Genomic DNA, 13,550 nt, shown 5'->3' on the forward strand with positions numbered 1-13,550 from the left:
CTCCAGTGTTGCCCATCTGGCACCTTTCACAAGCACTAAATTCACTTAAGGTAATCTAAGTAGGCATCTCAAATTGGTTTTCAGACTATCAGGATGCACTTCTAATTTACTGACATTTAACCAAAGAGACTTGGAAGACAGTTTTTAGATTAATGTTTTCTGATCAACCCATGTCTGCAGAGACTAACAAGTGTGTCACTGATTTCCTCAACTTACTTTGAAAAAGATAAATTTTCTACCAAAATGTAACCATGAAAGCATGCACTGATGGCAGCTGGTCGGTTTTCATCTTCAGTGTAAATCCAAGAAAAGTACTAAACTATTGTACATTCTGTAGATGTTACATCTGGAACCATTAATTTTTTGTATATTCTCATTTATCTACTTAACCTGGAAAACAAGTATAGAAGGAACAGTGATTTTATTACTCATGTACTTTGTGCACTTGCACTGCTGAATATTGCTGCAAAGTGAAATAGATTGTTGCTATAGTACCATATGCTATCTCAGGAAAGTCAACTATCATATGAAAGGAATGAGCAATAGAACACTGAAATATATTCAAATTGTCACATATACTTGTCTGAAGCATTCATAATTGTCATTTTCACAGCCAGTCAGACACCCAGTGCCTGCTGCAGCAATAAAAAAAAAACAAACGAACAAGCAACACAATATCATGTTTTCTCCTCCTTAGGGGCATCCCAATATTTGAGGGAGACAATTTCAGTTTATACTTCTGCCTCTTCTCCTCCTCCACTGTACAGCTCCTCAAGCCAGCTCTCTTGCCCAGAATACTTCTACAGTACTTATGAAGGAGTAGAGTTCAACAGAACAATTTATGATAATCTCAGTCTCCCACACATAAAATAAAATGTTCTTCCTCATCGGTTAAAGTTCACTGAATACCAAGACCCATCTTTAATGTTGCAAGATACTAACAACCACGAAGACATTTAAGACTAGAGCTCATCCAAAAAGTCAATTTACTCAAGTAATGTCTTTCTTATCCCTTTGTCTGGATTTTTGTTTAATTTTAAAAAATATTTAAGCAGTTTTAATTGAGAGCACTCTACTGAGAGACTGGAGAGGCAAAGTTTGTAAAACCATGTCCTTTACTCTAGGGTTTAAAATTATATTCCAGCAGGTGCTAGCTCCTGCAGGAGCCCTAGTGTAGACAGAACCACCATGGGTTAAAGCTAGAATCCAAAGAGTTGATTAAAACCTGGACTGAAGTTGAGGCATCATCTATGGCAACTGTTTCTAGAAACTCCTCTGGAGACATTTACTGTTAGACAGGCGAGTCATCACAACTTCATTTTAACAAAGAGAATTTTGAGCATAAAAGCCACTTGAAGAGACTGCAGCTACTTATCTTTATAAAATGGGCAGCCCTAATTTTACACATGTAATATAGTATTTCTATGTAAGTTCTCAGTCAGGACAGCAAGTTTAGTGTTAAAGAAGTGTGTCTACTTTAAGTTATGCATGAGTAAGCTTTTAGTCGCACTGTTAAACAATAGAATACCAATTAAAATTTGTTACATATTTTAGGATGTTTTTCTACATTTTCAAATATGTTGATTTCAGTTACAACACAGAATACAACCACCTCACTTTATATACACAGGCATATACACAGCTCACTTTATATTTTTTATTACAAATATTTGCAATGTAAAAATGATAAACAAAAGAAACAGTATTTTTCAATTCACCTCATACAAGTACTGTAGTACTTTATTGTGAAATCTCTTTCTTGTGAAAGTGCAACTTACAAATGTAGGCTTTTTTTGGTGGTACATAACTGCACTCAAAAACAAAACAATGCAAAATTTTAGCGCCTACAAGAACACTCAGTCCTACTTCTCGCACAGCTAATCAGTAAGACAAACAACTTCGTTTACATTTACAGGAGATAATGCTGCCCACTTCTTATTTACAATGTCACCAGAAAGTGGGAACAGGCATTTGCATGGAACTTTTGTCACCGGCATTGCAAGGTATCTACGTGCCAGATACGCTAAACATTCGTAGGCCACTTCATGCTTTGGCCACCATTCCAGAGGATGTGCTTCCATGCTGATGACGCTCATTAAAGCAATAATGCATTAATTAAATTTGTGACTGAACTCCTTGGGGAGAACTGTATGTCTCCAGCTCTATTTTACCCACATTCTGCCATATATTTCATATATTTTGTAGTCTCGGATGAAGACTCAGCACATGTTGTTCATTTTAAGAACACTTTCGCTGCAGATCTGACAAAATGCAAAGGAAGTACCAATGTCAGATTTCTAAAGATAGCTACAGCACTCGACCCAGGGTTTAAGAATCTGAAGTGCCTTCCAAAAATCTGAGCGGGATGAGGTGTGAAGCATGCTTTCAGAAGTCTTAAAAGAGCAACACTCCAATGCGGAAACTACAGGCCCAAACCACCAAAAAAGAAAATCAGCCTTCTGCTGGTGGCATTTGACTCAGACGATGAAAATGAACATATGCCAGCCTGCACTGCTTTGGATGTTATTGAGACGAACCCATCATCAGCATGGATGCATGTCCCCCTCTTCACTTTACAGTGCTGAAAGGTGCAGCACTCGGAGAGCAGGTGGGGTGTTATTTTACACCCCTGAGCAAGAAAGTTTCAGCACTGTAAAGTGGCAGTGTAGAGTGGCTGCATGAGAAGTAGGACTGAGTGGACTTGTAGGCTCTAAAGTTTTGCACTGTTTTGTTTTTCAGTGCAGTTATTTTTGCACATAATTCTACATTTTAGGATAAAGAGATTGCACTATAGTACTTGTATTAGGTGAACTGAAAAATACTATTTCTTTTGTTTTTTACAGTGCAAATATTTGTAATAAAAACAAAGTGAGCACTGTACACTTTGTATTCTGTGTTATAATTGAAATCAATATATTTGAAAATGTGGAAAACACCCAAAAATATTTAAATAAATGGTATTCTATTAACAGTGCGATTAATCGAGATTATTTTTTTTAATCGCTTGACAGCCCTACTTTTAAAATCTTCATATTTCTCAACAGCATTCAACATGTATGAAACTAATGTGGTTTTGTTAAAGTATTGGGGGTTGTGTTAAAGTATTGGGGGGGGGGGTTATAACTATTCCCAGTTGTCTCGCTACGTGTCCTAAAGTAAACACACAAGCTGGACAACTCATTTAACAAAACACACTTTTTAAGTAGTTACCAAAAAACAGAACACTATGAACTACGGTGTTATACTTTTTTCCACTTGGCTTCCCTTATACAACTTGAAGACCAACTCTCTTTCCCCCACCCCTTGAGGCCCCTAATTCAAAGTCACCACCTGATTTAAGTGGATTCACTTGGATGTTGTGATATTATAGTTGCCTACAGTTTCACAGTTCCCCAATACCTTCACGCTACAGTTGTGAGAGCACAATACTAATTCAATGCAACTTCAGACTTTTCCACCCTCAAAAACAAAATTTCTTATGCACAAATTGATAAAGAGGACAGAAGGAAAAAAAAAAAAAAAGTCAAGTCCATACATTTTCTGCACACACTGCAACTGTCTGTGCGTCTCAAAGCCTTCCTTGGCACTGAAGGTTATCATGGTTTTTAAAGTTGAAAATAAAAAACCCAGTGAAAGGTGCAGCAATGTAATTTAGCCCAAGTAAATTTATATATCAATATGTCCTATTAATCTTAGCCCAAGATTATCCAATTTGACTAGCAATTGTGGGTTGTCGACTCAAGATTTCTCTCTTGGAGGGACCTGATTTTTTAGAGGATGGAGGTTAACTTTCTGAAAGTGTCTGCAACCTCCTGAGAAGACAAGTTACATAAAAAGGTTAGCAACCAACCACTGCACTAAAGCGGCACAAAGTTTCTGAGCAGCAAAATAAGATTAAGGTTTATCTACTTATTAGAAGACTGCAAATGAAGAAAGTATCTGAAGAAATTTGCACATTCTGCTATTTTATTTCATACAGAAACAGGAACAGAAGATTTGATTCCAATGTAGTACACAAGTTTAAGTTGATCCAAAGTTTGATTACAAGTCTATCTGCAATGTTAGCAATTGTTATACAAACACTAAAAAAATTTCTTGATTGCCAACTTTCACATGAAAATAAGATTCTGAAGATAATCAAATTCTCCAGATTTCCCTAAAACATGCTCCAAATGATGAGTATCTGCTGAAAAGCCATCAAGAGGAAAATGCCTAGATGTACTCTCAACTTAAACAGAACTTGCATAGAATACATGCAAGACTGCAAGAAAGCACTCATTCATTTTACTCATCTCATAACTGTCAAGCAGCTTGTGGTAGGAAATCTGAAGAATAATGATGAATAATCAAGTGAAAACTTGTCAGTTGCACATGAGAAAAGCAGACCATTCAGTAACTTATTAAAAACTAGCATTCCCTTTTCAGAGTCACAGAGCACGTGCAGCTTTGTCTATTTTAACTGATTATATGTTTCAATGCTAGACAGTCTTACACATCTATACATTGTGAATGGGCATGTTAAAGCCATGAAGATGGATTGCCAAGTTTGACTGTAGTTTTGGTTCTAGATACATGATGCTTGAGTCAAAGTATAGCAACATGCTTTAAAATATTGAGTTTTAACAATTAACTATACTCCTTACTAGTTGTAAACACTGGTGTTTCAACTATTCGCACCATTTTTTATCATTGCCACTGCACCATCAGATCCCCCTAAGATTGCAAAGACTGACCAATTTCTCAATGGCTTTTCACATACCAAAACTAAAAACAAATATAACCACATGTCAAATTTTAGCAAACTGTTTGAAAACACACTCCTATCAACTACTTGTTTCAGCCATAAATAGGATTCAAAGCATTCTGAACAACTGTTTTAATGTGAAAAGAAAAGGAGTACTTGTGGCACCTTAGAGACTAACCAATTTATTTGAGCATGAGCTTTCGTGAGCTATAGCTCACTTCATCGGATGCATACCGTGGAAACACAGCTGTTACTCTGAAACCTGTTTTAATGTGCTGATCACTGGTTTTATTAGTATATTGTTTAAAAAAGTGCAGTTAGTTTAAACTATTCTTTTGAAAAATTAGTTACACTAGATAAATAGCAAGGCAAGTACAGTGAGTGTGTTAGCTTTCCTTCAAAAACGGTTAAATATTTCAAAGGATGTACACTAACAGCTTTTGCAGTCTGACTGAACATGACATTTTCCAAGCAAACTAGTCTGGTGTTTTATTTGAGTGCTGGAACCAGAAATAGGAGGAGTCTATTAGAAAGTCACTGTATACAAGGACCAGCAGACCCCACTGAGAAGATGGTAAGATTTGGCAATAGCTATGACACTTATTCCAGTATTTGAAACAAGTACTGTAAAAATTTTACACAGACAATGCCTTGTTTATACTGCTCTATATACACTAAAATTTAAGTACAATATTTATATCCCAATTGATTTATTTTATAATATGGGAAAAATGGGAAAGCAAGCACATTTTCAGTAATAATGTGCTGTGACACTTTGATTTTGTAAGCAAGTAGTTTTTAAGTGGGGGTGAAAACTGGGGGTACGCAAGACAAATCAGACTCCTGAAAGGGGTACAGTAGTGTGGAAAGGTTGAGAACCACTGCTTTAGAACTATAATTTTGATTTAAATGCAAGATGTTTTACAAAACCCAAGAACAAGTTCATGATTTCTCACTTTATTAAGAACTTCTGGGGGAGGATTTACACTTTGTCTATCAACAGTCTTATGATAGTCAAGACTGAAATTTTACTCTTCACTGAATTTTTACTCAATTAAAAATGGAGGACTTGTGGCACCTTAGAGACTAACAAATTTATTTGAGCATAAGCTCTCGTGAGCTACAGCTCACTTCATCGGATGTATATGCTTATGTTCAAATAAATTTGTTAGTCTCTAAGGCACCACAAGTCCTCCTTTTCTTTTTGCAAATACAGACTAACACGGCTGCTATTTACTGCATTTATTTAAACCATTTACTCAATTTAGTGTCACATACTATGTACACGTCATAAAGTTACCTTACAAACCAAGTATTTTCAGGCAAGGGCCATCTTTTTATCATCTGTAATACTGTGCTGAATATAAAGGAGTCTTTGTCCATGGGGAGGCTCCGAGGCACCACCAAAACACCAATATTTATGTCCTCAATATCTTATGTTGTAGCTACTAACAGGTAATATTCTACATTTATCTTTTAACCCAAGTCTCCTTTTCACTTCAGCCTATCCATTGTCTACATTTGCTACTCTTTCCTATCAACATACATAAATGCATTAAGTAATGGGATATTATACAACCTCTGTGAAAACATAAACAGTTATAACAAGATCTATGAGGTCTCTAAGCACTATACTAAAACTAAATACTGCCTACACGATCGTAGTGCTTAACTGGATCCTGTACACAGGGTTTCACCTTTAAGCGGCAACAAAATAGTTGTCAAATGATTTCTCTTTAGACAAGGAGAAAGAGTGTTATCCAACTGAATCTGCACAGCAAGCTAGGTAGGCAAAACACCAGCATAAACCAAACAGTGAAATTTCACTGTTTGCTCTTATGAAGAATGCTACAAAGAAGTTTAATTACTACAGGTGGCCAGGGCCATGGTTGTGCATCTGGTCTAACTCTAAATGCCAGCTTAGTTCTTGAACTAAAGTTGGGGCATTGTTGCTCGTCTACCACCACCACTGCTAGATGTAACATGTTAGGGACAAGGGGGAGTTACCTTAAAAGGTAAGGTTTTCTTTCATATATATCCAACCCTGCTCACCTTTTTCATCAAAAGAGAGCCAAGTTTGAAAGGGTATGGCTACAGGCCTTGTGAAACAGTATCAGAGACCATTTATTTTGTTTTATACCGCTCAATCTACTTAAAATGTCTTGAAAAAGGGCCCATCAGCAACCCACTACTTCCTCTTAAAAATCTTCAAGAGCAACTCGCTAACATCTCTGCTCCTCTCCCTCTGTCCAACACTGATACATTTCTGCTTTGATGACGTCTTATACTTGCTAACAACAGAACTACCACTAGTTAAGCAAGACCCAGGAGAGCATGCAGAAAGAGCACTCTCTCATCACAGGAACAGTGTGGAGTAAACAGGAAGGGAAACTAAAACATGACTAAAGAGATGAGAGTGAAATTACTCCAGTATGAACTTTTGGATTATGTAGTCCAGTACCTTGTCTGTCACTGGCTAGCATTAGATGCATTAAAAAATGTTAACAACCCACAGAGACAATAGTGTAGTAACATACTCCTATATAAATTATCTTCCTAACTTCAAGCAATTTGCTTCCTTCTCTAAGCATGAAGGATAAATCCTTTAGCTTTGTTTGTCCAACAGTAGGTTTTTATCCATAAAAATTAGAGAATAATCAGCATCCTATGGAATTCTTAGCATCAATAGCACTTCCTGATACCAAGTGCCTCAGATTAGTTAGGCTTTATGCAACAAGTTATTAGCAGTTTGATATTTTTAAAATTCCAGTTAAACAAGCCCCCAACAGATAAGCCACAAATCAAGTTGCTCTCCTCAATTAGAGGTGAGCCTTAAGTTCCAAGTCTTCTGTCCTTTACAATAAGAAGTTAAATATTTTGCTGAAGTGATTTTAACATTAGCATCACATCCAGCTGCCCTGGATAATCCTGTGTTCTATAAAACCACAATAAAAACCTGAGCCTCATCAGTAAAGTCATCCTCAGCAGTTACAACGTAACAGCAGTAAACTTCATGAACTCATGCAGAAAGATTTACAGTGAAGGTCATCTGTGCATCAGATGTTCTCCCATTTTAATGTTTCTCCTGGAATGATACATACTACAAAAGCCTACCTACATCAACACTTCAGGACATATTATATCTTTCTAGTTGATGCCCTTGCAGTTCATGCTGCTCTACATACCTAGCTCCAATCAACTTTGTCAGAAACTGGCCAATAATATAATCCATCCAGGTCTGCTTTAGTCTATACAGCAAAGAAAACTCCATATTTGGCCTGTGCTGGTCGACTCTGGCTAGTGGGACTGTTCTATTGCTGTGCAGACTTCCGGGCTCAGGCAGGAGCCCAAACCCTGGGACCCTACCACCTCACAGGGTCCCAGAGCTCAGGCTACACCCCGAGCCTGAAAGTCTATGCAGCAATGGAACAGCCCCATCGCCCCAAGCCCTATGAGCTCAAGTCGGCTCGCATGCGCCAGACATGCATGTCTAGCCGCTGTGTAGACACACCCTAAGAGGCCTCAGGTGCACCAGTGCTAAACTGCTCCTGCTGAGAAGGTCAAAACATTTGAGTAAGTTAACATTTACAGTGTTAAGACATACCTGAGCTATGTCAACCATAGTTGCTTATAATCCTGTTGCTGACATATGGTATTATGTTTGCTCTGTAGACAATATCTTTGTGCATCCACTACAAAGGCTTTAATTCTACTTGTTTAAGTGAAGTTAGTCAATTGTGATAGTGTTCTAGATTTCTTTTTCATTATATAATTTATTGTGTCAAGGAACAGCTCTCTCGAATATGCCTGTATGTCACATTCGAACAGTTAACATTTGGATAGCCGCAGTCACCCTTGGATATTTTAATCAATAGTTGCTTACCTCAGAAGAGTATACTTTACCATGATCCAGATGCCAGATGTAAAAAACCCTCCTTTTGTAGTTGCATCATAGCATTACTCAACTGAAGTCAACATTAGGAACGACAAATCTGTTTTACACCACTTATTTTTAAACAATAAGCTATACTATTTTAAATGTAGACAGGTCAGAAAGTGGAAAGTCTTTTTTTTAGTGCCAATGTATATATACTTGGGTGCTTCTATTGTTAATTTTCACAATATAACACGTGAAATTATGTTACACTCAAGTAGTCTACCTTTCTTCAATTAAGGTGCCAATTTGCATTTCACAGTCACATTTTCTTTCTGAGTTTCTCTGTTTCTGAGAGAACCAAATGAAGAGGAAAGTGACTATATACAACCAGGGAAACTATAGACAAAATACTTTCACACAGGGATTTTTGTTGTTGTTTTGGGGTTTGTTTTGGTTTGGGTTTTTTGGTTGTTTTAACTCACAAGCTTAGGTAAGAGTCAGACCTTCGATTTTATTTGACTGTGCCTCTTTAGAAAGATGAGCTGAATAGACTCCACAGACTTTATATGGCTAACTGTAGTGAACAGAAAGGTGTGAACACATATCTGAGCATCACTGGGATGCTCAAAGCAATGTGGTGTAACCAATCAACAAGCAACATCCACCACCCTTGCTTAGGCTCAGCTATGCCTCTAAATCAGCAGTTGCCAACTGAGGGGCACAGGTCAGCCTCCACAAAGAGCAGGAAGGGAGCGCCACCCAGCCCCACTCTGCCCCCAGTTCCACTCAGGCCATGGCCACTGGCTCCCGGCCATGGCCCCAGCTCCGCTCTTGGCATGGCTCTGCTCCCAGCTCCCGACCACGACCCCACCTGTAGCATTGGCTCCCAGCCCCCAGGGGGCATAGACAAGGTAAGGGAAGGCACAACCAAAAAAGCTTGGGGACCACTGCTCTAAATCTGAGTCACATTAACCAATTTACCTACATGCACAACAGTGAAATTCTAAGGGTGAATTTCATAGCAGTTTGATATGTCAGTCACGCAGATTAAACCACCTCAGATTTGTTGCTGGGTAGTCCACCTCATCTGGGACCATGTCTAACATCCATGCCCAATTAATTTTGGAAAGCTGCTCCCATAAAGCTTTTAATTCTTCCCTAAAGGTAGAACTCTCCACTAACCTTGGAGATGGTGGCACTGGGGGTCTGATACATATGATAAATTCTGATGAGAGCTAGGAAGAGGAGTTTTGTACAACTGCCAAGTGCAGACTCCAGCATTTGACATACAACACAGTTCTCTTCCATGCCTATGAAGTGCAGGGATGTTACTCTTTAATACAGTTGTTATATGAAAGGTTATTCAGATCACGTTTAGAGTTTCCCCTGCTGCCTTCAGTGCACATTTTCTCTCCCTCATAACAAAGTGCTGTTGAGCTCAGGGTCCTGTAATATGGAAGCCTAGACTTACAGATTTAAGTCAAATTTCAAGTTTTATAGAATGGCACTGTGGAGGTAAACAGTTTTTCTACAATGTATTGCCATATACAAAATACGTTGTAAGATCTGAGGCACATTGCATCTTTATTGGCATTAGTTTGCGATGACTTGCATAACTTAACTTGGCAGACCCTGAGTAACCCAATTATGCCAAGAAAACAATTATACCAAACTATCACGTAAACACACAATTTAATTTCAGACAACTCAACAATCATAAGTAGAAGTACAGTGGAATTCCCCTCCCGTCTTTGAAATATTCCCTTACCTTTATTACTTGTACAAAGACAAGGACGTTAAGATTAAGTGCATGAGAAACAACTCATTTGAAGCTCAGGGGGCTGAATCCACTGAGGCAAACAGCTCCTCTCAGCTACAGTTCAAACCAACAAAATTTAACAAGCTTACTCTTCTAAAGTATGGATCAACTCTCCAGCTGAGCGCAGCCTAATTTCCCCTTGGAAGTTCTGAGGCACCACAGGCAGCCACTTGTGGCAAGTTGTATTTTTACCCTACACCCCTTCCCCTTTACTCCTTCCCCAAACTTGGTGTATATCAAGCATTCTGTACCCCCACCACCACCCCTGCAACAGGATGCTAATTCCCAAACAAAGCTGCAAAAGTTGAAAGCTAATATGCATGTTTTATATTGCTAGTTTTATAAGAATGAGGTTTAGTACTTGATACTACAAAACTAAGTACCCGAGTAATTTTAGGCATTGAGTAGTTCCACTGAGTGCAAAGGGCCTAACACATGGTTCTCACGGGCAAAGGAGTGAAAGAGAATGGGAGAAGGGTGCCTCTGAAAAAGTATGTCTTGTTTCATGGAAGTAAGTGTACCTACCATAGGCAAATACCTGGGATTTTCTCCACACAAATCTGAGTCTGGGAATAGTCATGCAGATTAGACAACTACAGGAACCAAGCAATGCTGAAATACCCATCTGCATCATTAAGTAATGTTCCTAAAACTCATTTAAATCTCTCCCTCCTAGTGAAGCTAACCACTATTTCCTAGTTCTGGACTCCCATAACACCTGTTGGCATTGAATTTCAACATATATTGCCTTACAATTTTTTTTTTAGCATAAACATAAGGAGAATTGAGCAGGGTAGCCCCCTTATCACTAACAAGTGAGAAGACAGATTGGTAAATTCATCTAGCAGTCTCCTAGTTGACAGTGTAGGGATCTGGTAAAATTTAGCTTTTTATAAGTGCCAGTTCCATCTCTTCATTGGGAATTGAAACACAAAAGCATAGAGACCATGATTGAAATAAGTAAACGCAGCTACTTTAAGAAACCGGTTAAGTTCCACTGTGCAAAATTAACAAGACCTAAAAATGCTTAGTAGCTGAAAAGTTAGATTTTAATACATTATGAGTCTTCAGGTTAGCCGCTGAACCCCAATGGTGACTTTAAAATTATTATTTTCACATTTAGAAGGCACTTTATGAAGTGCATGGGCTACATATATCTATTTCTTGGTGTGTTGATTATCAAAGAATCAGCAGTGTGCCTCTTGATCCCAAAACAGGTGTCGCACTGTAAAGGTAGCCCCAGCGATTACTTAGTTTAGCCCTGGTGTGAGCACTTGAAATCACTTCAACTGCCACACCACGGCTGAATTCAGAGCCCCTTGCAAAGATGCAGCCCAAACGAGGTTTACAGGCGGATTCGGGGCAAAACCCGTACTTGTTGCTGTGAGTCACGGGTCCTGTCTCGCGGGAGGAACCGTTCCTGAAGGAGCCGTGTTTTAAAGGCAGCATCGTGAGCTCAACCCCACACGCCCGGGCCCTCCCTGTGCCCCCTCTCGGGTTGCGAGCGGGCGCGAGGGCTGGCGTGCAACAGCTGTCTCAGGGACCGGCAGGGCTTTTCCATGCACAATACCCACGGCTTGAGGGGCACGCAAACCGCTCCGCAGGACCCGCCCGGCTCCCAAACCCTAGGACCAACCGCCGGGGCGGCGGCAGCACGACACCTAGACCCGCACCCGCAGCGCGTGACTGCTGCCCCACGCCAGCCTCCCACCCCCGTCACACGCCCTCCAGCCTCTTCCCGCCGCGCCCGCTCCCGCGGTGCCCCCCGCTCCCTCACCAGCTTGGGCTTGTTCCTGCTCTCCTCCTCCGCGGCGCGCCCGCTGCGCTTGAGGTTCGCCCTGCCGGAGCCCGGGGTGTCCTCGCCCGCGCCGCCCCCGCCCCCCGCACCCGGGGCCGCCTGGTTCTCCATCCTCCTGCCCTGCGCCCCTGAGCGACGGCCTTCTGTGCTGCGAGCGGCTTCCTCAGGGCCCCATAGGCGCTTCACACGCCGCAGGGCAGACGGGCGGCTCCCTGCTGCTGCCGCCTCCTTCTCCCCCCACCCCCTCCGGCCAGTCGGAGAGAGCCCTCGGCACCCTTCTGCGCATGTGCCTACCCCTGAACGCCGGCCTAGTGAGCATGGGGCCAGCTCCCTGCGCATGCCCCTTACGAAAGTGAAGCCACGGCGAAGCTGCCGCCCTTACCTCGAGCTTCTCCGAGGCTCCCTTTCCCTGAAGTCCCGTAGCAGAACGGGAGGGGGAGGGGCGGCGAGCAACAGATGCGACAGCAGCGGGGGCGGGGCATCTAGTTGATCCGGAGCTTGCGGGTCACATCTGCTGACTGAGGGCGCGTAGGGAGCCAGCGTGTTTGCGGCTGGTGGCTGCTCCAGGGTCACCCGGAGACAGCGAAGTACCAGCCCCGCTTAGACAGCCCAGGAGCGTCAGCTCTGCTTCGCTGCAAACGACGGCTCTGCCAGGGCATGCTTCCCAAGTTGGGAAAGTGCTTTACAGCTTCCCCCAGTGTAACCAAACCACGGCTACAATCTCACCGTCCCTCTCCCCAAACACATGGACAAAATAAATCTAATTCTCTCAGCTCCAGACTCCAGCCTTAATCGAGGGGCTAAATACCCTCCCCATACAACTTCGGAGACTTCCTTGTCAAGGAGCAGTTCCTCTCACCGAGCCTGTGTTCTCAAGCCCCCTATTACTTTAATTTCAGTGAAACAACAAAGTTCTAAACAGAAACAAGCAATTGATGTTGCTCCCCAATATAAATATAAACAAATTCGGAATAAACTAACCCTACACTTCAATGCCCTTGTTCCATTTTGTTATGGAATTATACTGTAAACAATTATTTCCTCTCAAGGGTTTGCAGTCAAAACATTTACACTAAAACTGCAGGGGTACCTGACTCCACTGGACTTCAAATGGTAAAATATTTTCTTCGTTTTCGAACCTGAGAATCATGCTATAAGTGTTTAGTTAATAGTGGATTAGGGTTCCTAAACCCGAGTTGTAATTTCTGAGTACGATTCAAAGTACTTCTTCAGTTATTTTTAAAATTAGGGCATCCCTTTATCTGAGGTTTCTCTCCTAAATCTTTTGACTGAAGTTTTCTATCTAGCATGC

At 40.9% G+C, this 13,550-nt stretch overlaps 1 protein-coding gene across 8 annotated transcripts in view; it reads right to left on the bottom strand.

Moving 5' to 3' along the window:
- Positions 1-12,606, bottom strand: part of DIAPH2 (diaphanous related formin 2) — an 807,504-nt gene extending 794,898 nt beyond the window's left edge. For all 8 annotated transcript variants that reach the window (XR_012160923.2, XM_073360856.2, XM_073360854.1 and 5 more), the window contains exon 1: positions 12,218-12,606. Coding sequence is in view for 7 of the 8 variants with exons in the window: in XM_073360856.2 (XP_073216957.1) it covers positions 12,218-12,577 (360 nt within the window). In the remaining variant the exon portion in view is untranslated. The remainder of the gene's footprint in view (positions 1-12,217) is intronic.
- Between the last annotated feature and the right edge of the window lie 944 nt (positions 12,607-13,550).

The sequence above is a fragment of the Lepidochelys kempii genome, chromosome 9, assembly GCF_965140285.1.
Source record: "Lepidochelys kempii isolate rLepKem1 chromosome 9, rLepKem1.hap1, whole genome shotgun sequence".
In the NCBI taxonomy this organism is placed as follows: domain Eukaryota; kingdom Metazoa; phylum Chordata; order Testudines; family Cheloniidae; genus Lepidochelys; species Lepidochelys kempii.